The sequence below is a fragment of the Periophthalmus magnuspinnatus genome, chromosome 7 (assembly GCF_009829125.3).
Source record: "Periophthalmus magnuspinnatus isolate fPerMag1 chromosome 7, fPerMag1.2.pri, whole genome shotgun sequence".
Taxonomy (NCBI): domain Eukaryota; kingdom Metazoa; phylum Chordata; class Actinopteri; order Gobiiformes; family Gobiidae; genus Periophthalmus; species Periophthalmus magnuspinnatus.
Genome location: NC_047132.1, coordinates 10,584,621 through 10,607,240, shown reverse-complemented (window position 1 = coordinate 10,607,240; position 22,620 = coordinate 10,584,621). Strand labels below are relative to the sequence as shown.

Sequence of the window (22,620 nt, the reverse complement as noted above, 5' to 3'; positions counted from 1 at the left end):
ATAATTAGATGCAGACAGTAAACAACAGACTTATTTTGACCTCATGAACTGCTTATACAGTAGCTCAGTTGGTTTTTATCCACTAATCAGTAGGTTTGCAGTTTGAATCCGGCTCTCGACATAAACATCACTGGTTGAGTGGTCAGATCCACAGAGCCATAGGTTGGTGGTGCGATTCCAGCTCCCAGAGATGAATGCTGTCGTTGTGTCCTTGGGCAAAACACTTAACCCCCCTCACCCCCAGTGTCTGTGCACACTGTTGTATGAATGGGTGAGTAGTTTCTTGATGTGAAGCACTTTAAGACACTTGAAGGTGGAAAAGCGCTATATAAAAATGCGACCATCTATCATGACATATACAATATATCTGTACTGTAAGATAAAAGTTGCTCAAATACATGGAACAAAAATGTGTACAGGATCTTTAACGTATTATTGTGAACTCAAATCATTAAACTAACATAGATACATATTTTTTTTTTTCAGTGCGAGTATTTGGCAGTGGCCCAGCTGGCTCGACATTAACAGGAAAAGCTGGGCCGTTCGCGGTGTTAGCATGTCTGTGTACTCTGGAGTGGAATTACACTTTTCACGGGGCTGAATGAGGTAAATGACTTCTTTAATGCTCAAATCTATGCATTCACTCTGAGGGAAATAACATATGTAGTATTCATTTAAACTTTTAGCGCTGAGCTGTTGGAGTCAAAAAGAAAGATTTATGAGTGAGATTTTGGTCCAACTAAAACCATGTCTGCGTAAAAACATTAACACCTCAAGAACTTTAAAATCTGGTTTAAATAAATGGGCATATTTTCCTACCTGTGAATGAATCGGCCATACACGCTTCATGATTTATGCTCTGCTAAATATTTGAATGATATTTCATGCGTAAAACATCAGGGCTCTGTTAAGTTTTACGATACAGTTCACTTTGTACAAAGGTTTACCCAAAAAACCCAAAATTTGTGGTTCAATTCCCACTTTTGACAATGATCAATGTTACTTATGTGTGAATGTAAATGTAATGTAAAGCAGCACCTGTGCCATCAGTTACTCCCCCTACTGGTGAGACGCAGCCACTTCACCTCATTTCTCAACTGAAATGTTTAAGAAATCAGACTATTTCAAATAAGTAAATGCCAAACCACCAAAACTAAAACAAAGACCAGTCTCCAGTCACATTTTTTTTGTGTGTGTCAAATAGTCCTTCCATAGTTCTACACAAGTAATATTGTATTATAGGAACTGTATGTAGCCTGCATTCTTACAGTAGACACGTCAAAAACAGCTGAACCTGTGTTGCCAGAGCTTTAACCTCCAGATAAAGGACACATACAAGATTTTCTCATTCTCAATATATGCCTCATGTGAAATCTCAGAACCCCCAGAATTCACTAACACTGATTCATGATTGGCTGTAGGCGCTGTGGTCTTAATGTAGTGATGATTCAGATCAGATAGACTCATGTGAGGCTTATTCTGCTTTCTGATAACGGTCTTGACAACCAAAACTAACCAAACAAAACCAAATTATAACATAAAACTTACCATAATGTCCAGTGTTTTTGTAATTAAGAACAAATCAGCATTACAATTGCTATCAGTAACGTTATATTTGATTTGAACATGTTCTATCTGGGGACAGAGGAGTCGATTGTCCTGGGCTCTAGGGTTTTAGAGGCACAGAACTGGACCCTCTTCCTATTCGTTTATATTAGAGGAGGGCCCATGTGAGGTTTCTTGCCCCGAGCCATACATACTGACATACTGTTTCTTTAAAAGTAACCATATTCTTACTTGAGTTACATCACATTTGAAGCTTCAGTACTCATTTCTCAGATTGGTCTTCAGAAATGGGATGCGCCCCACGTCCATATCACCTCCTCACACACTGCACTGATCACACAGAGTCCACCAGCTCTCCTCCGGCCGCAGCCAGTTTCCAAGGATCTCTGCATAAAGGAAACTTAGACAATAGCAGTAATGATGTGGTTATGTTAATATTTCCATGACTTTAATGATAAAAGTACATACATCAATAGAATGGTGACATGTCTGTTGTTTATCCGCAGATGTTGTGGTTGCATAAATATAGAGGAATAATGGACTTCACTGCTGATATAAATAATACGTTTCGGGAATTTTGGGTTTTCCTTTTGGATATTTCTTATAAAAACGTCACAAAATGAACACAGGGAAATGGCACCTACAGCATCTACGTCAATGTTTGAAAACTTAATATGTACAATAATGTTTGTCTATTTGGATCCCATCAGGAATTAAAGGGACAGTAAGATTTTGATTTTAACATTTCAAGAATATATTTGTGCTAGACATCAAATCAAATTTTTACTGATAACAATTGTAATGCATAAATGGTCATGGTCACATTTTTATACAGCACTAGATTCCATATTTCCTGGATCCTCTAGTACAACAACTTCTGCTACAGGTTCTTTTTGACACTCCTCTACGGTCTCCATGACTGTTTGTTCGGCCTCTACAACCTCCTCAGACTGCAGAGGAACTGAAGAAAGCTCTACTTGTGTCACATTCTTCGTTTGTCATCTCCGCTTTGTCAGTGTCATCTGGAATGATATCGCTCCAGGTGTCATTTTGGACAGATGTAGTGCAGTTGGTGTTATCAGGAGAATTTAGACATTGACACTCCTCATTAACTAAAACTGAAGCCTCCTCAGTCTCTTCAGTTTGTGTGTTGTCTTCTTGAGGGTCAGTAATACACGTTATCACCTCCAGGTTAGATGTTGCACTTGTGTCTACAGCTATCTTATTCTCCTCAGTGTTCAGTGCAGGTAAAGACATCTCAGACATTTCAGCAGGCATTTGTTCAGTCCTAGTGTCACAGAACTCATCTTGTGGATCTGTTTCATGGACCTCTTGTTGTGGCTCTACTATGTGGTGTGAGATGTTCTCCTGCTCCTGCACCTGAGCATCTCCAGCTTCTTGATCTTTTTCTGCCTGAAGGACAGTCTCATCTCTTGTCTCATTTAAATCAAGCTGTAGTTTGGAGTGTCTTTCTCTCTCCCACAGTTTCTTCTCCTCTTCCAGCTCCTGCACCTTCAGTTTCAGAAGCTCCTCTCTCCTCTGACCTCTGCTTTTCTTGTAATAAGGTCCTGGAGCTGAACACTATGGGTGGCATCACACTCACTTAATCCACTTCTTTACACAGTGTATAATAATCCCCAATAAAGAAAAATGACCGACAATATAAAAGAAAACATGGGGTTTATTCATCACAACATCGACACAGGATTCCCTTTTGTTCTGCTCATCAGAGAGCAACAATACCTTCAAACCATCAGTACATATTAGAATAAATAACATTACACTCACCCAAAATCAAAATTAAATTAGCAGGTTTAGTCAGTTACAAAACAGTATCGAAAACAAAACAAAAATGTGCAAATTGGATAAAGACAAGAGATGATGACAACAAACTGTTATGGCACATTCACAAGTCACTCAAATGTGACCATGTTTAGAATGACTGAATGACAAAAAGCAGTAAATTATAAATAAAAAATGGTACAAAATATAATTACAATACGGAAACAAGTGCAGAAATACCTCCCTTACTGTTTAACTCCCTTTAGATGAAACTGGATGGACAAATGCGCTGATAAAACTGGATATACTTAGTGATGGGCAGTTCAACATGTTCAGAATCATTACCACAGGACTAACAAATATGATCCAACAGTCAAGAGTCACTGCATTTTCAAAGCTAATCTCATAATAAAAAGCAAATATAATGAAAAACACTTTTAATTAACACATTTTAATTTCAGAAGTTGATGAAATAGTTGGTATAAAACATTCAAATCATAGTTTTTCTCTTGGTTCCATTTTGTATTTGCAGAGCAGGACATATTCACTAAACTAATTGAATACCTTTGTTGGCAAGGTTTTTAGTTTTGAGGCAACTAATTTTGCTTAAAAATGCACTACGTAACTTTTCTGGCTGTTTGTCTCCGGAAATGTTCCAAAGTATGGCACTTTTCCCACTCAAAGCCACCAGGCCAAGTTACAGTTATAGGTGGAAGGCAAGTCTGTTCACAACTGGGGCGTCTTTTCAATAAAAACACCAGTAGTTGAATAAATACATGATGGATGGCATTGAGAATCAACTTGTCAATCAACTGAACTCAACAGTGAACGTCCATCCCCAGGTTCCAGAAGCAAAAAAAAAAAAAAAAATCATTAGAAGTTTGAACTCTCAGGACTAATCATCTACATAATAACTAAGGACCACAAGACCAATCATTTCATTTAAAATCTGAACCTTGATAAACTGCAACATTTCGACAAATCTTGTGTTTTAAACATGCTTTTTGGATAAAAAACAACTGCTTTATAGATAGTAGTTAGCATGTAGCTGGTTAGTCTCTGCCATGCCTTTGAACTCTCAATATTTGAAATTTTACTTGAGAAACCAGAGCAGACGGAGTGGGCGGGTCGGCTGAGCTCCATAACGTTGTGTAGGAAGATGAATTCTGGGATCGATATTTGTGAGTTCACAAATTGACGGGAATTCATCTGGGAAGGCCTTCATTGTTAAAATTGGGAACGAAGAAAAAGCATCTCTATGGAGACAAGAAGGTAGTGGACCCTCTGCCAGAAAAGTTACATAGTGCACCTTTAAATCCTTTGACAAGTTGATTAAAAATACAGTACATGTTTGATTTGTAGATGCAACGATTTAACTGGGTCTGACCAAATCGACTTTACATGTCTGTACTGTTGCTCTATACTTGCTTCCGTTGGCTGGACACTGGTCATTGTGGATATTTTCAGTGACTCATGTCGTTTGACCACAGCCGGCACAATGCATTCTCCAGTGGACCAACAACTGACCAGGAGTCCAACATTACAAATCGCTTACACTCCTTTGTGGTTAACATCGTCCCCAAAAATACTTCAGTTAGTCTATTCAGAGCAACAAACGAATACAGATATAGCCAGACCCCTCTAAATTAAACCTTTGTACCGCCAACCTCCGCCATGTTGTAGTCCGAGTGACGCATAAGTAAATAGTCAAACCTGAAGAGTACACTTAGTCATTTAGAGACACGTTTGGAGCAGAATGACTCAAGTCTCTAGTGATTTTTAGCATGATGACTCAAAATATTCACTTTCTTCCAGTAATCTCCCTTCATTTAACCTCTGGGTGGGCGATATGGCACTGAAAATCTAACCTTCTTAGAGGCCAAGACACAGATTTCTATTTTCTAACACTTCATATACAAGGCAAATCTGGGCTCTCAACTGATGACAGGTCTCCACAGGCCTTTGGCAGAAATGTTAGTAAATCTTTTACAGTGAGCCTCATCAGAACTCTGAAGAAATACTCAATTTGATGTAATAGTAAAACATGAAATGATGAAGTAGGTTATGGGCCCCATTTATGAGCAAAGGTCTGCTTCAGCGGTGTCCCACTTAAAAATTGTGATTAATGTTTTTTACTGTATATTTTGTCATTTTGTAACAAACTGAACTTAAGTATTGATGCTCTGAGTGCCCGCTCCCCTTGCTACACCCTACCCCTTCAGAGCGCTATAACAACACTATTAGGGTGCATTTCGCTAATAAAAGCACATCACACCTGGTTTGTGAAGTTATAGTGTGTTGTTTGGCATCATGTTTCTGTACATTTATTAAAAATGGTTGTGTGGGAGCATGGGTGACATAGGCCTGGGCAGAATCGTACCAGGGATCGTAAGAGGGTTTGAATAGAGCCCAGGACAGTCAGTAAATCTGGGTTCTCAAACAGTGGGACAACTTTCCGTGGAATGGGTGATATTAAAATATTCACTTTTTGGTTTTGGACTGGATTTTGTCTTATTAAAACCAAATAAAAATGGCTTTAAATATGAATTTCCTGAAGATAAATAAGATAGACTTAATAATTAAAATTAAATATTCACACTTCTAACTCTACTCCAGACCACATGCTTTTACTGACAGAGGATTGGCTGTAGACGTCTCCATTATAAACACCCTAGCTGATCATAGTCTTATAGTCAGAGCTTGAGTCAGCAGAACTCTTTAGAATGAGTAAGATTAGTAAAACAACACTGAAATACTTTAGGTAAAATTGAAACGTATTTTTTTTTTTAATTTGTGGCTTGTCATTTCAGTTTAAAGCTTGGCCCCCGAAGCCACATCAACTGAGAACCACTGCTTTAGAGGCAATCCAAACTCTGCTTTATCTGAGAGTGCATACTTCACTGTGATTGGTTAAATCCACCTGTCACTCACTCAGTGTCGACAGAGGCCAATAGGGTGGGTAAAAGTGTGTGTGACCATAGTTTTGTTAATATGAAACACACTGAATCTGAGTTTGAGTTTAAATTGCCATATCACCCACCTCTAATATAAACTGATAAACACTTTTTTCATTTAAATCCTTCAAAATTGTTAAAATTACGCTCTGTGGTTGGGGGAAAAAAAACAGGGATCCGAATTTTACATTTTGAGCTTAATGTCGAGTCTTATTTTCCTCATATTGTTCTTTGCAGTTGGCACCTTTTTTCTGCAGGATTCACAATGATTCAAAAACATACTGCACATAAACCAATACATTAAAGGGCTTTTCTCAAGTGTCCATGCATGTTGCCAAGGTGACGTAAAAATCCTGTATTATGCTTTTTCAAAATCTATTATCTTTTTAATGCATTTAGGGTCACTTATATGTTTTATAAAATAACTTAAATGTATGGGAAATGCAACTCCATTGTATTGTATTGCCGTCAAAGTAGTAGTAGTAGTAGTAGTAGTTGTAAAGTCAGTTTGGGGAACTTTAAGTGTAATTGACTGTGTATTGTAGTCAGTTGTACTAGTAATATTAGTAGTAGTAGTATCAATAATAACAGTAGTCGTAGTCATAGTATTCGTAGTACTATAAGATGAGTTTGGAGTAGCTGGTCGGAGAAAGGCTTTGCCATAGACACTAGAGGATATAGAAGTGCACAGACAGTAGTAGTACAAGTTGCAGTAGTAGTAGTAGTGGTAGTGGTAGTAGTAGTAGTAGTAGTAGTAGTAGTAGTAGTAGTAGCAGTAGCAGTAGTAGTAAGAGTACAGTTGCTATGAAGTGAGTTTGGAGTAGCTGGGAGAAGAAAAGCTGTGAATACTTGAGGTGTAGAGGTGTAGTAGTAGTGGTAATGGTAGTAGTAGCAGTAGTAGTACTATGAGGTGAGTTTGGAGTAGTTGGGCGGAGAGAAGCGTCGTCGTAGATACTTGAGTATGTAGAGCGGTAAACAGCTGACCAGAGTGATCACGGTCACCTTCCAGAAGAACGACACTGTGGTGATGAAGTAAACATCTGCAATGGAAGAAAAAACATAAATGTGTATTTGACCCTTGATCTGAGATTCAAAGAAATGCAGTTATATGTCATTAAGTAATTGTTATTATTGTTATTAAATAGTACAAAATACAAGAATTTCATAATTTAATACTAATAATTTAATCGACCCCTCCAATCACCACCAACCACTCACACACAAACCACTTTCATACCAGACAATGTGCGTGAAGTGTCTTGCCTATGGACACAGAAATTAGTCCGAGCAGGAATCAATCCTCCGACCTTGAGGTTATTCGGCTCTAGTGATGTTAGTGTAAAAGTATTGGTTTGGTGCAGTGGTAAGAATGTATTTATCAGAGCAGTTTTAGAGCAGCTAAGAAAGCTCTGAAAACCCCCCGTCACTTTTGGATATTGCCCAGAAGTTATGTAACTTTATGCAAATGTCATTGTCTTTGTGAAGTTTGACCTTCACCAAAATGCCAGTTACAAAGATCCATCTATTTTTACAGCTGACAACTTCTCCACCATCAATCCCTCATTCACACACCACATTCAGTGTGGTGGCTGAAGTGTGTTGCCCAATGACACAATATCAGTATATACTGGTTGTGGAACATTACATAGCATAATGTTTACCATAGCTCCCTTCTGTTTACCCCATCTTGTTTTTACGAATGCCCACATCCTTTTACGAGCATCTAAACTTAATCTCCTGCTAATCCCTTTAAAGAACACAACTCTAACACTAAACTCAAAATAAACCACACAACATTTTCAAATCGCCCAAAACGTCAGAGAAATGCCCTTAAATCTATTTTGGTCGAACTCTCGGGGGGAAAAGTGTTGGGAGGCTTCCACTTGACCACATGGCGGTCACACTCCACACCCAACTTAAGCTTAAGGGGCAGGCGTCAAAGGCTCTCGGCTACTGGGCTTTTCTGAGGCACAAAGTCATGTTCTAGTTTAGCTAAATAAAGTTACAAAACCTGGCAACCCTCAGCTTACACCAGCGTTCTCAAAGGTTGTAATTATGCCTATATATTGTTGGATTTCAGATGACAAGAGATAGATGACATAAAATTATGTTGTTACTAATATAAATTATAATTATGAATTTTGGAATTAGAGTTTATCAAAATGTACAAAACCATACACTGAAAGATTTTTAAATAGTAATACATTTGATTTACTTTTTTATTATTGCTTTGATTTGTTCCATCTTGTCATATCATATAATTACCTTTTTAAAAATTATGCATTGGCTATTAATTTAGTATGAATCAAAATAAAATTGTTCTTATTTTAAGCTAAAAGAAATATTACAACACATTTATTTAGTGCCTGGAGGTGTCTGAAAATCCCATCATAATGACTTTGACCAACCCTCAAATGAGCTCATGCCGTTACACGTCTGCTCTGAGAAAGCGCTGCGCAGAGACTCCACGCTCTTTAAAGGTCCTATATTACACAAAATTGACTCTTGTGAGCTTTAAACCATGTTATAATTTTGTTACCTCCTCAAAAACATACATGGAGTTGTGTTTTGTTTCATTCACATCGAGTAACCCTTGATTATTAGTCTGTTTACATCATCATCAAAAGTTCGAAATGCTCTGTTCCACCTTGTGATGTCATGAAGTTGTAGTTAACTTGCAGTTTTCAAGTTAACATCTACCTTTTACCTTTAGTTCAGAAGAGATTCCAGGGCTGAAATCATCCAAATGATTCTAGTGAATTTGAGTTTAAAAACACAGTGGAGTTATTACCTCATGATGTCACAAAGTGGAACAGAGAGTTTTCTGTTTGAGAGAAGACTTAAGAAGCCTAAATATACAGGGTTTGTGTGTTAAACATGTGTGAATGACACAAAACACAACTCCAGATCTGTTTGTGATGAGGAAACAACATTATAACAAAGTTCAGTATGATACAGGCCCTTTATGGACTAATTTGGTTGTCTTGTATATTTTTTGTATCCTGTTCTTTCTTTCTTTTTTAAACATGGACTTAATAATATTTGTGTCTGAAATAATGGATAAATAAATACAATAATTTAATGAGCCATCTGCTCCAAACCACATGTTTTTACTGAGAGGATTAGCTGTTGACATTTGCATTTAAAAGACCCACACTGATCACTGACCATCTGACAATTAAAACTTTAATAATTGTTCAGCTCTTTCAATGGAGCCAGCCAGAAGTTTAAATCATAATAGTAAAAAAACACATTGTACAGTTTGAAAACTACCACTACATGGTTCATTGAATCTAAGGAAACAGCAGGATTTTGGTACAAATAAACCTATAAAATGTTTGAGGAAGCAGACAGGACACTTGGCGTTTCCTCTTTAATATCACGGTACATTCAAACCAGGACAGAGAGTCACAGCTCTGGCCTTTATCCTTCCTACTGTCCCATTATTTTACCCATGAGGCCACAGGGATACAGGGGACCCTCACTGTGATACAGTGACGTACAAGTCCAAGGACAAACTCAAAACAACATGAATCACCAAGATTATAATAATACTTTAATTTTTAAAAAATAAATATTTACTTAAAAATCTTTTAGTCTAGACTAAATTAAATTAGAAGAACATTCTGTCAACTAAATAAGTAATACCTCTTCATAAAAGCTTTGTCAAATATTTGCACTGCTTTATGGAAAGTGTACCACATTTACAAAGTACCAGACTTGTTCATTAGACCTACAGTGGTTAGAGCGCTCGTTCACAAACCTGAAGAATAGAGGTGAAATTCCCGCTCGGACAAAGTTCTGTCATTGTGTCCTCAGGCAAGACACTTCACCCACCTAGCCAAGTATGAATGTGGTGTGTGTGTGAGTGTTGGTGGCAGCCTTGTTTCTGTGAGTCTGCCCCCCAGGGCAGCTGTGGCTATAGAAGGACCTTATCACCACCTGTGTGGAGTGAGTGAATAATGTCTATAGTGTGGTGCTTTACAGGTTTGTCAAAGCCTCTCAAAGCACATTACAAGTGTAAGGCATTATGATTATTATTACCTGGTATAGACTGGGTTTAAATGTAGTTTTGTCAAGTTTAGGTCCTGTTAGTCCTTGTTTAGTCCTTGTTTAGTCCTGCTTTAGTCCTGCTTTAGTCCTGCTTTAGTCCTGCTTTAGTCCTGCTTTAGTCCTGCTTTAGTCCTGCTTTAGTCCTGCTTTAGTGCTTGTATAGTCCTTGTTTAGTCCTGCTTTAGTCCTGCTTTAGTCCTGATTTAGTCCTGGATTTGCCTTGGATTAGCCCTGGTTTTAAACCATTTTGTGTTGCCTTACCTATAAACTCATGCAGAAACACGAGGGATGCAATGTAGCAGGCCAAGCTGAGCAGCTCTCCCACAATCATGAGCCAGTGCCAGGTTTGGATTGTTAGCGCCACCATGAGGAGCTCCGTGAGAATGAGCGATGTGAAGGAGATCGCTACAATGTGAACGAACTCAGAGTCAAACAGGACCAGCGCCCCATACATCAGAATACTGCCTACAGAGGACAAGAGAGAAACACAAATTATATTAGGGCAAGATTCATCGTGATCAAGTCAAAATCATAATAGACTCTGGGCACAGCAGTGTGCTAGCATGCGCTTTGTGTCTCAGAGCTCAGAACAGTCACTTTTATTCAAATCAACAACTGATGTAAATTCAAATGAATTAAAATAAAGACTACATTATTTATATATGTCAAATTCTTTATATGTCAAATAATGGCGATGTTTTAATATTTTATTTATTATGCCTCAAAATTAGCATTAGCGTTTGCACTGAGACACAAACATCTCTCTTTCTAAACACAGAAAAGTCCTCTGGTGAAGTATTCATTTTATTTGTGTAGAGTTTAACATGTTGTCAGTGACATCCAAATGCAGCTCCCTGTCCACTGTCTTTTCTTTGAATATTTATTCATATTAGTGTGACAGCAAACCCCTCATAGAGATAAAATCGGACAGGAAGTAGTGACTCTAGGTCGCCAGGCGCTACTGTGTGCAGAGCCAATTTGATTGAACGCAATTAGCAAATGACAAAGGCTGCAGTTTTTTTAAATTACCATAATTTCTTATTCTGCATAAAAACTGTTAACCCTGTAGTTCAGATCAGATGCCAGTTTTGTTGTTTGTTTTTTTTTTATCATTTCATTTGCTCTATTTTTTCTTATTTTATTTTCATTTTTTTAATAAAGGGACAGCACATATTAATGAACATTTAAAAATGTAAATATGTAAAGATTATAGCAAACGTGGCTATTTTCCATCTTCAGTCCCACCAAACCGCATGTTTTTAATGACAGAGGTTTGGCTGTAGACCTCTCCATCAAAAAGACCCAAAATGATCACTGACCATTAGAAATTGCAAGATTTATGTTGAATCAAGGGTAACATTATAATATTTGTGATGGACAATGTATTGGATGTGCTTAAAATGTGAATTAGGGATGTGTAATAAATTGAATTTGAACTGAGCTGGAGATTCGGTGATTTCTAATGGTCAATGATCAGCGTGGGTCTGTTTAATGAAGACGTCTACAGCCCAGCGAATTTGGAGCCAAGTTCCGTAGCAAGTAAACTGCGAGTATCATAGCAACCAAAGAGCCAATCTGGAGCAAGGCTGTTGAAGGTAACGTCCCTTCCTGCCCACACCGTTGGTTTAGGACAGAGCAGGCGCTTAGCAACAATGTGAATCAAATCTGTTGCTAACGCTAGCGGGAGCGACCTCGGGGTAAAAAGGCACCTGATTTGTCTGTTATTAATGTTCACATCTTAATTTATGGACAAAATAGCAAAATAAAAATACCAGGATCATGTAGAGCGAGTTAATACAAACATTTTAAGAACAAAATGACGAGTCTGACAGCAGCAGTTACAGAGAGAGGGGTGACAGTTTTAGAAAGTGAAGTGGACCTGAGTCAGTGCGCGCCCATGATCACTGCCTATTTGGAACGTGGCGGCTAGTAGATTAGCTAAGTTCATTTATATATATAGTCTATGGGTTTGGAGCAGAGTTCAGCCTTTGGAGGAAGACATTTAACTATTTTTTGTAATATTAACTAATTTTGTAATATTTTTGTACAACATCTTTGTTTATGTTCAGGAAGTGAATATTGAAAGCTATTTTTTATTTGATTTTTTTTTTTTTTATAGCTCTGCAATGAATACAATCTTGAAAGTGTAAATCGTTCCATGTAGGGACATTTAACTTTTAAAGAGTGAGGTTTGGAGCAGTGCATGAGAAACAACGCAATCACCCTTCACCGGTGCCAGCACTTTGGTTTGGTTAGGAGTGCCCAGCTTGGGGACTGTGCATGTTTTTAGCGTATTTAAAAATGTGTAACCCGTTTTATTCCACTACAGACTAAATATAACCTCTTTGCCTTGTTTGTGCCTGTTTTCAATCACTCCAACAATACAACATCGACGTCAACAGGGAAAACCCTTTACGAAAGCTGTGTCAATAAACAGAACACATGTGCAGACCAGGCCCTGCAGAAGTCAGTAGTAAGTTTTGATTCATAATGTCAAAAGTCCATTCATGTTTGCACAAAATTGATAAAAGGTTTCGGGGCGTGGTAGGATCCCCCTGTAGCTGTATTCACTGCAAACCGAGCGTGTATTAAAAACCCGGCTGTAAATAAACCAGAGAGGGAGTGCGTAGGACGAGAGAGATTAAATTAATACAAAGAACTTTCCTTCAAATTTGTACCATTGGGCTTCCCTCTGGCTTACCTTGGTAGATACTGATTAAGACCCATATTAGGAAAGTCTTGTAGGATAGCGGCCGTCCCTATGACAAAAACATATTACGCAACACATCAGGTTAATACAGGTGAAAAGAAAATATTTAAGTGAATTCAGAAGGTTTTCAGATAAAGTTGGTGAACACTACTACTTTTTTGTTTAGTATTGCAAAAAAAAATAGAATTTTGCTGATTGTGGGTGTCAAAAAAACACCGTCGCCATAGTAATTGAAATATTATATCTTTTGAATGATGAAAAGTCCTCAAAATGGCACCCACCTAATAACAGAAAGCTGAAACCCATGAATAACAAATATACTTTCTTTCCCTTCTTCTTAAAACCCTCCTCTCTTATCTCCACCTTAGTTGCTGTCTCCTTTTTGCAACAGGAGGGGCATCTGACTTAAAAATCTGCCAATACCCAAACTCCACTAAACTGTGTTAGAAATTAGTTTTGCAAAGAAAATGCTAAACCAACATTTTTTCTTTTCAACATTCGTGTTGTTTTTTCTGTTTGTATGACACATGGTAATAAGATAATTACCTACAGGTTCAAATGTATTTATGTTGTACCTTTAGGAGATCTTTGTATAATTCTGGATACAACATGGCAACCTCAGACTTGACATCTTTATCGAGAACCAGAGAAAACACAGGGAACATGGTATAGATGGTGGAATAACTGAAAAACAAAGGTAAGAAAAGGACCTTGTTTAAGTTCACATTTAACATTTTACAATTATCCAATCAGAAAACAGAACTGGCTTTGGGTTTCCAGATTCTACAACTAAAACTGTCTGGAAACAAACCCAAAAGTGTCACAGATAATGGCTTCCAAGGTTCAGTTGTGAATGTACTGTAGTTTTTAAACCATCTAACCGACTACACAACCGTTAAAGATGCACCATGTAACTTTTCTCATGGACGGTACTTGCTTGTCTCCATGGATACGTTTTTGCTTTTCCGGGGATGTTTCACAGTATGGCCTTAAACTTATCTCGATGGAGACAAGCAGGTGACGTCTAAAGTTAGATCTGAATAAAGACTAAAGCATTATATATGTTTGGAGAAGTGACCACGGTAACAGGAAGAAAGAAGGTTTTTCAATCATAAAAAACATAATTGAAAAAATACAAGATACATGTTTAATGCCATACTGTGGACAATTCCAGGCAAAACAAAACAATTTCAATGGAGACAAGCAAGTGTTGAACCCTCAACCAGGAAAAGTAACATAACGCACATTTAATATTTGGTTCATTAAAGGGCCCAGATTACACTATTTTGTGATCTATGTTATAATGTTGTTTCCTCATCACAAACAGACCTGGAGTTGTGTTTTGTTTCATTCACACATGTTTAACACACAAACTCCACACACCTTCACTAGAATCATTTGGATAATTTCACCCCTGGAATTGCCAATTTCTACTTAACAAAAGGTAAAAAGTAGCTGTTAACTTGAAAACTACCACTTCATGACATCACAAGGTGGAACAGAGCGTTTAGAGGTTTGGAGATGTACAGACTAATAATAAAGAGTTACTCAAACATGTGTGAATGAAACAAAACACAACTCCATTTCTGTTTTTGATGATGTAACAACATTATAACATGGCTTAAATTTCTTTCTGTAACTGGATTTTTAAGAAAACAATTCACTCTGTTCTTCTTTATGGGTTACAGTATTAGTTGTATAAAATCTCTTGAATAATCTAATCTTGAATAATAATATTGTCCATTTCAGTACTTTCCACAGCACTATATCACAAAAGTGTTATTGTAATAGGCCCATGAGTGGATATGGCAGCGTTACAAAGAATTCACACATTTCTTTGTTAACTGTTGTGGGAATGGGATTAGGACCCTGGTTAATAGTTCATATTTTCCCCTTTCTAATATTTCAGCGAGGCTTTAACTTGGAGGAAATGCCAACACGGCCACATGCTCTGTTCATAAGTCATCTCACTCACCCGATAATCAGGAATCCCTGGTACAGCGGCACGGAGGCGAAGTAGAACACAGAGGAGAACACCGTCTAAGGAGAAAAGGGAACATTTAGAAAACTTAAAAGGTAAGGTATGTAGGTCACAATGATTATTATATCGACTTATTCCTCAATACATGAGAGGAGGAACAATAGTTTTTGCGGGTCAATATTTATCGTGGGGACTTTTTGCTTGCACTACTGGAAAAATTATATTGTATTTTTTTGTAGTTGATGAGATTTGAGCTGTAGAAGTTTGAATTATGAACTTCTATGACTCATTATAGATACAGACTAACTAAGTGTTGCATTCTGGTATTTATTTATTCAGCTAAACAATATTGTACATTAAGAATACAAATGCAATATATCACACCAAAATTTGTTATCGTGACAGTAGTAAAGATATGCAGAATTGTTATTTCACATTTCACAAACATGACAGATCTGTTTTCCTGGATGTGATGTAAACGTGTTCAAATCAAATAAAGCTTTCACTCGAGACAATTGCTGAGAATGAGACACACTATTATTTGTCTCTATCTTCAGTTGTGATTGTTGTCACTTTTTATATCAGTAAGAGCACAAGCTTTATTCTACATTCAAGTATCAAAAGATAAAATTCATAAATATATTTGCAGAACTGACTTTTTTTTAAGTGGATCGTCCTAAAATAAAAATACAAAACATAATTTTAATCAATAATTCTACAGCAGCTGTTTGAAACCATGTCCTGTCTCCTTTTTGCACTCTCCATCAGTAGATATATGTTTTCAAAACTGTTCTACCGCTGCATCTGCATTTCTAAATCAGAATCACAAATCCAGACACAGGAGATGTTATGGTTTTGTTGTAGTTTTGTTGGAGTGAGTCACAGGCTTCCCCTGCCCTGTTCCCCCGAGGCCAAGTTTGGACCAGGACATGGGAACAAGACAGAGGAGAGGGAGGTAGAGTGAGGGATGGGGAGGGAGAGAGAGAGAGGAAGGGAGGGGGAGAGGGATGGAAGGAGAGGCAGGGAGGTAGGGAGACAGAGAGGGAGGAGGACAGAGAGAAAGAGCAGAGAAACATGCAGAGGAGGGAGAGAGAGAGATGAGAGAGTGATGAGAGAGGGAGAGAGGGTGGTGATAAATGCAGAGAAAGAGAATGGGGAGAGAGCGGCGTGAGAGAGGAGAGGGGGAGAAAGAAAGAAAGAGATGGAAAGGGAGGGGGAGAGGAGATGGAGAAGGGAGGAGAGGGTGAAAAGGGGGGAGATGAAGGGCAGAGTAAAAGATGGAGGCAGGGAGAGGGTGAGAGAGAGGATAAGCGAATACATGAGTGCGGAGGAGGGATAAAAAAAAGCCAGCGAATCCAAACTTCTGAGTCACTAAAGAGAGAATCACCCCCTCAACTGTCCAATAACAATCTGTGTCTGTCTACAGAACAACAGGCTGAAATGAGACGAGCAGATGCTGTGTGGGCTGGCAGTGGCACTACAAGTTAAAATGAGTTTACCCCAGTTACAAATAAAATAGAAATGCACCAACTTTAAAGGCAAAGTACCTGATTGATTTTTACTGTCTTAAAACATGAAGGTCGTATATTACAAAAAACTGACTCCTGTGAGATTTAAGCCATGTTATAATCCTGTTAGCTCATTACACAGACCTGGAATTGGTTTAGTTTCATTCACACATGTTTGAGAAATGTTTTATTAGTCTGTCTACAACTCTAAAGCTCAAAATGCTCTGTTCCACCGTGTGATGTCATGGAGTGATAGTTTTCAAGTGAACAACTACCTTTTAACCTTAGTTCAGTAAAGACTGGCAGTTCCAGGGCTAAAATAATCCAAATGATTCTAGTGAATGTGTGTGGAGTTTAAAAATACAGTGGAGCACTTCCTGTATTACCACATGACATCACAAGGTGGAACAGAGTGTTTTCTGTTTGAGAGAAGAACTCACCCTAAATATTCAGGGTTTGTGTGTTAAACGTGTGAATGAAACAAAACACAACTCCAGGTCTGTTTGTGATGAGAAAACATTATAACCTAGATCAGAAAATAGTGTAATATGTGCCCTTTAAACAGTTTGCAGGGGTCCAAAGCTATTCCTCACTTACCTTATACATTCAGAGCATCCTAATTATTCACCACTATGAGTTTATAAGCACAGAGACCAGACAAGAGTTTTGCCATCACAGCAAAGCTAACAACAACTAGCATGCTAAGGCACTTCTTGATGACCAAACTTTAAAACGCTTTATAATTAGATGTAGACAGAACACAGTGGACTTATTTTGACCTCAAGAGCTGCTTATAAATCTGTACCGGGGCAAGACACATTTTGCTCAAATACATGGGGAAAAATTTAAGTACAGAGCCTTTGAAGGGAAATACAGATAAGTTTCTATTTTATTTGGACCAAAAAATGTTAAAATATATAGTGAGTGCAGTAAAAATATAATGAGAGATAAAAATAAAAAAGCTTACAATGGATTTTTATTGTAGTTATCTCTATTGAAACCTCTGATTGTGGTAGTTTTACTTTTATTTATTTATTAAAAATTTCAAGTCAATTGTGAACACTCAGTGCTTGCAGTGATGACCGGGCCAAGAGGCAGCAGAATACAGCACAGAATACACTCACAAACCTCACACGCCAATCATAATGAGAAAAAGTGACGTAACACAGGACAGTGAAACTTTTGCAAGTGCGTTGATCCTGTAAAATACTCTGGACTGAGTTTTTAAAAGTCAACAGAGGCAAAAACTAACTACGTTTTTAAGTCTACTGTAGGTGGTTCCAGTCTGTTGCTGCAGAGAAGTGAAATGAGAAGAAACCAAAAGGTCTCCGGGCTTTAGGAACGAAAAGGCTGATGTAGGTGTTGGAGCGGAGTGTGTGGCTGGAGCTGTGGATGTTTAATAGTGAATGGAGGTCGGACGGGGTTTTACCAATTAAAGACTTGTCATTAAACAATTGCCAGTGTGTTTGTCTGCGGGTGTGGAGAGGGAGCCACTTCACCAGGGAGTTACCTGCATGGTGCTGATGCAGAGGCTGCGATGGATCACAAATTGACTCAGAGCAGCTGATCTCTTGTAGCTGTTACGTCCGTGGACCATTAGGAGGCGCCCCAAATGTTTGAACTGAGTCACAGAGAAGTCTGCAGCCAAAGACGCCTGCTTACCCTCCTGTTAGACACAGGACAGAAAGACAAAAAATGAGAATAAGGTGGAATCAAAATCTAATCTGTTTTACTCTAGTTTCCAATAGACCTGTCATGATAACACATTTCAAAGATCTATTCCTGAAGAAAATATAGCTGATAAACGAAACTGAAACTAGTTTGGCATTAGCCAACAGTTTTTCAATTAGTCACTCTCACCTTTTTGTTGAAACTCAAACTCCTAATCACGACCATGAACACTCATACTGATCACAGGCTCCTAAAAATGTGCTGTTTAAATCCATTTTGTATTTTTTCTTGAGTTTTCAGACAGATCTTTTTTGTCAGTGTTTGCCAATTGTGCATTGTGTCACCATGGTGACTACTGAACATTCCACCATAGAGATACATGTAGTACACCCCCAGCGTGATGCCACATGGGAAATCATGAATGCTTCAGAATAAGCCTGACCATTCACACTGATATGTACCCATATACTGTAAAGAACTGGATTAAGTGAGTCACTCACAGCGTTTAGCTCCAGTTAAATGAAGCTCATCGAGGCTAGAGCAGTTATAGCGATGAATTTGACTGCAAGTATCATAGCAGCCAAAGAGCCAATCTGGAGCAAAGCTGTTGAAGGTAACGCCCCTTCCCTCCCTCACTGCTAGTTGGCAGGGGCGGGCACTTAGCAACACTGTCAATCAAACTTGTTGCTGATGTTAGTGAATTGGAGTCAATGGCTTGACCATGATCACTTCCTATTTGGAACGCAGCGGCTAACAGGTTCGCTATGTCCATTTATATATACACAGTCTCTGTACGTACCATCTGACTAGGCCTGTCACGATAACAAATTTGTATGTGCAATATAATGATGAAGAAAATATAAACGATAATACTGAAAATAATTTATGCCACTGACATAATAACCCTAAAGCAGGATTATCCCCCAAAACATGAGCTGCAATAAATAAACAGCAAAATGAAACACTTTAGTTCTTAGTTTGATTCTATCGTGACTCATAGAAGTGATTCATTCAAACTTGCACGGCTTAAATCTTATCATATTTCCGAAAAAAAAAATCGAAAAAATTCCCAGTAGTGCAAAGAAAATGTACATGTAATAAATATTGACCAGAAAATATATAGTTCGAGATTTCATATATTGAAAGATAAAGTCAATATACTCATTATGGTGACAGGCTAACATCTGACAAGTCGTTTGCCTGAGAACCACTGTTAACTGGCCTCTACTTTCATCCAATTTTCAGAGCTTTGTATTGTCCCTCTCGTGAAAAGGAGAGGAATCATCTGCCTGTTTCTCTGGACTTTGGTGCATTCTTGTCATCGCAGTGACACTCAGAGTCTTACTTTGCCCTCCACTCCCACGCCACAGTCCGCTTCCTGGATCATGCTCACATCGTTTCCTCCGTCTCCTGAGAGAAACAAAATCATACAAGTGTTAAAAGCTCCATATCAGGCACAACTCAGGCATTTAAAAACACTTCTAACAATATTTGTGTGTGTTTTTTTATCAGTATGGAAATAACTGACATTTAAAATAAAAATGTATTAAATAGATACAATTTGCACATTTTAAATCACAATATTAATTTAAAACTACTTAATCAAAGAAACAAGTCAGCTGACTTTCGTGTTAGAAAACTGCAGTGCACAACAAAGAGCCGTGGAGCTGATGGCTCCTCCTATGGATAGCTGCACATCACACTAGCAAGTAGTAGATTTGTTTTCATTTGTACCAAAATTACTACAGATTACTGTTGAATCCTGAGCGTGTTAATGATTAAGAAAATAAAATTGAAGAATGGAGTAGAGAGCAGTGGGCGTGTGTGGGAGTTGATCGTAAAATGGAGTCGTAATACACCTTCAGGGGAGTGAATGGTATAAACATGGTTAAAGGTCTGAAAAGTCGATTTTGCAAAATAGGCCTGATTTGATGTGAACATGATGAATGGTAATGGGTTTCTCTCTCTTACCCACGGCGCAGGTGAGTTTTCCGGTGCGTTCCTGAAGTAACCGTACGATCTGGGCCTTTTGAGTGGGAGCACATCGACAGCACACGACCGCAGGACACTGACAGGCCAGCTCCATAAACTCGTACTCGTAATATTTCAGACAAACCTGCAAAAAAACCCACAAAACCAACCAGCTAAAGACACCACGCGTAACTGAAATATTAACCCCAATGTGAAGCTTCGATTTGGGGCAACCACAGACCACATCCAGGGCTGGTGCAGGGCTGCTGATAGAACAACCTCAGAGACACAGATGGTAGAGTAGGATAAAACATGAAACTTCACTAAAGCTATGTATTCATTAAAACAATAACTTAAATAAAACAAAGTATTTAGTAAGTACTTAAAGCTGTAACTTCCCTGTAAAGGGTCTGGCACCTGCCCGTCTCTATGGAGATGCCTGGAATTTTCAAGGTTTGACATTAAACGTGGATTCTTGCTGTGAGTAGGGTCTCATTTCCAAAGATCTAACCTCCAACTTGGCCTGGAACCGCCACATTTTTGTCTCCTTGGAGATAAGCTTAATGCAATACTGTGTGGAACATTCCAGGCAGAGCAATATGGTGTCCATGGAGACAAGCAGAGCAAGAATAGATTAAAAAAGACTATTTTGTGATTTAAAGGTGATCTATGTAACTTTTTAGGTGGAGGAGACGGAATGAAGACAATGTTCCATAGTATGGCATTAAACATATCTACAATTTTAATACAGTGTTTTCACTGTTGTAAAATATGTCAAAGATACATGTTGTCACCATGGACTTCACAAATCTGACCTGGAACATGGTCTGGTGTCAAAAGCTCACCTAGATGGACATAAACAGTGCTATACTTGGGAACATTCCCGGCAAAGCGATAACATCTCCATGGGGACAAGATGGCCCCGGACCCTACACTAGAAAAGTTACATAATGCAGCTTTAATGCATGTTGTTGTCTAATTTCAGTTCCTGCTCTGCTCCCTCTGACAGACAATGAGGAGCTAAGTTTAAGGAGCGTTACCTCGAGTGAGTCTCCGGATATGACCAGGGCACAGTCGTGTTTCCGTCTGAAGGCATTGAGCTCCAGATGGGCCTCTCCACGAGTGGTCACCTGTGAAAGAAACAACGTTTAAGCAAGCCCACAGTAAACAAAGGCACAAATATGAGATACAGATCTACAGTCTACAGGCTCTGAGGAGTAACTGTGACCTGTGACCACATTCAGGATGCTGTGATGAGGAAGGGATTTTCTTCTAAAGACAAAGGGAGGCAAGAAAGGTTTATTTGCATAGCACAATTCGTACACAATATCATTCAAACTGCTTTACAGAATAAGAAAAACATTAAAATCACAATGCAAACAAATCAAAATATAAATAATCACAAATAATCATCATAAAATTAATACACAGCTAAACAGAACTGTTTTGAGTCTGGATTTAAACATTGTCAAAGTAGAGGCCTGTCTCACATCTTTAGGAAGACGATGCATAAAACTGAAACACTGATTCCCCAAGTTTAGTCCTGACTCTGGGCATCAACAGGAGAGGATTATACAAATTAATACCAACTTTTGAAAGGGACGCATAATGACAATATAGAGTTATAATAAAAAAATATAAATCAAACTTCTGATCTGATAAGAAAAATATAAGAGATCAAAAAAGGCATGTAAACTTTCATCCAAAGGGTATTAAGTCATATTTATGTCCTACTGTGAAATACTTCAACCAACAAATCTTTAGTCAAATGTTCACAACAAAATTCCCATATACATAAAATTATTCAAATTTCTTCTTCTCTTCAATTAAATCCAATTTAACTTGTTAATCGATATGAAAATGGTCCTAAGCTGACCCTCCCATTTAGACCTCTACAAACTGGTTCTGAAATAGATGGGATTCTTGTATTAGTATTCCAGATTTCAGTCTTTTCTCAAATGTGCAACGTGCTCTAAATTTTGATTTACAAAACATTGCTAATCTAATCACAATATTTTGTTAAGCTATTCTTCCAAAATGGTTCATTCAGCCTCTTTTATAAATATTGTACTGCAAAGTCAGTTTTATAACTAAATCTTGGACCAAAACAAAATAGTTTAAGCATAACATCCAGCCACATTCAATAAACTGTGGTTTGCAACAACTGTGTCAAGTTCAAATATAGAGACTCTAAACATGCAGAGACCGAAGAGTATCTGTAAGCAGACCCTATGCTCTGGTATGAAAATCCTTTTAAAGAGGGGGAATTTTACTTCTATGGGGTCTTAACTGCAAACACATAACATATTTAGATCACCATGTTTCCTTTTAAATGTTATAGTCACCGAAAACCAGACATTAACACGTTTAATATGTTTCAGTTTTGTTTTTGACACTCTTTCCCCTCCCTTGGCGCTCTCAAGT

At 38.1% G+C, this 22,620-nt stretch overlaps 2 protein-coding genes across 2 annotated transcripts in view; both read right to left on the bottom strand.

The window, feature by feature from the left end:
• The window catches only part of zfp64 (zinc finger protein 64 homolog (mouse)), a 182,435-nt gene that overhangs the window by 37,495 nt on the left and 122,320 nt on the right, over window positions 1–22,620 (bottom strand). The window lies entirely within an intron of this gene.
• Window positions 3,230–22,620, bottom strand: part of LOC117373746 (probable phospholipid-transporting ATPase IIA) — a 60,473-nt gene continuing 41,082 nt past the window's right edge. Inside the window, exons 20-28 of the mRNA XM_033969840.2 lie at window positions 21,237–21,326; window positions 20,197–20,341; window positions 19,571–19,635; window positions 18,065–18,220; window positions 15,041–15,105; window positions 13,641–13,749; window positions 13,057–13,114; window positions 10,617–10,820; window positions 3,230–7,342 (exon numbers count right to left, since the gene is read on the bottom strand). Of these exons, the coding sequence (XP_033825731.1) occupies window positions 7,206–7,342; window positions 10,617–10,820; window positions 13,057–13,114; window positions 13,641–13,749; window positions 15,041–15,105; window positions 18,065–18,220; window positions 19,571–19,635; window positions 20,197–20,341; window positions 21,237–21,326 (1,029 nt within the window). The 3' untranslated portion in view covers window positions 3,230–7,205. The remainder of the gene's footprint in view (window positions 7,343–10,616; window positions 10,821–13,056; window positions 13,115–13,640; window positions 13,750–15,040; window positions 15,106–18,064; window positions 18,221–19,570; window positions 19,636–20,196; window positions 20,342–21,236; window positions 21,327–22,620) is intronic.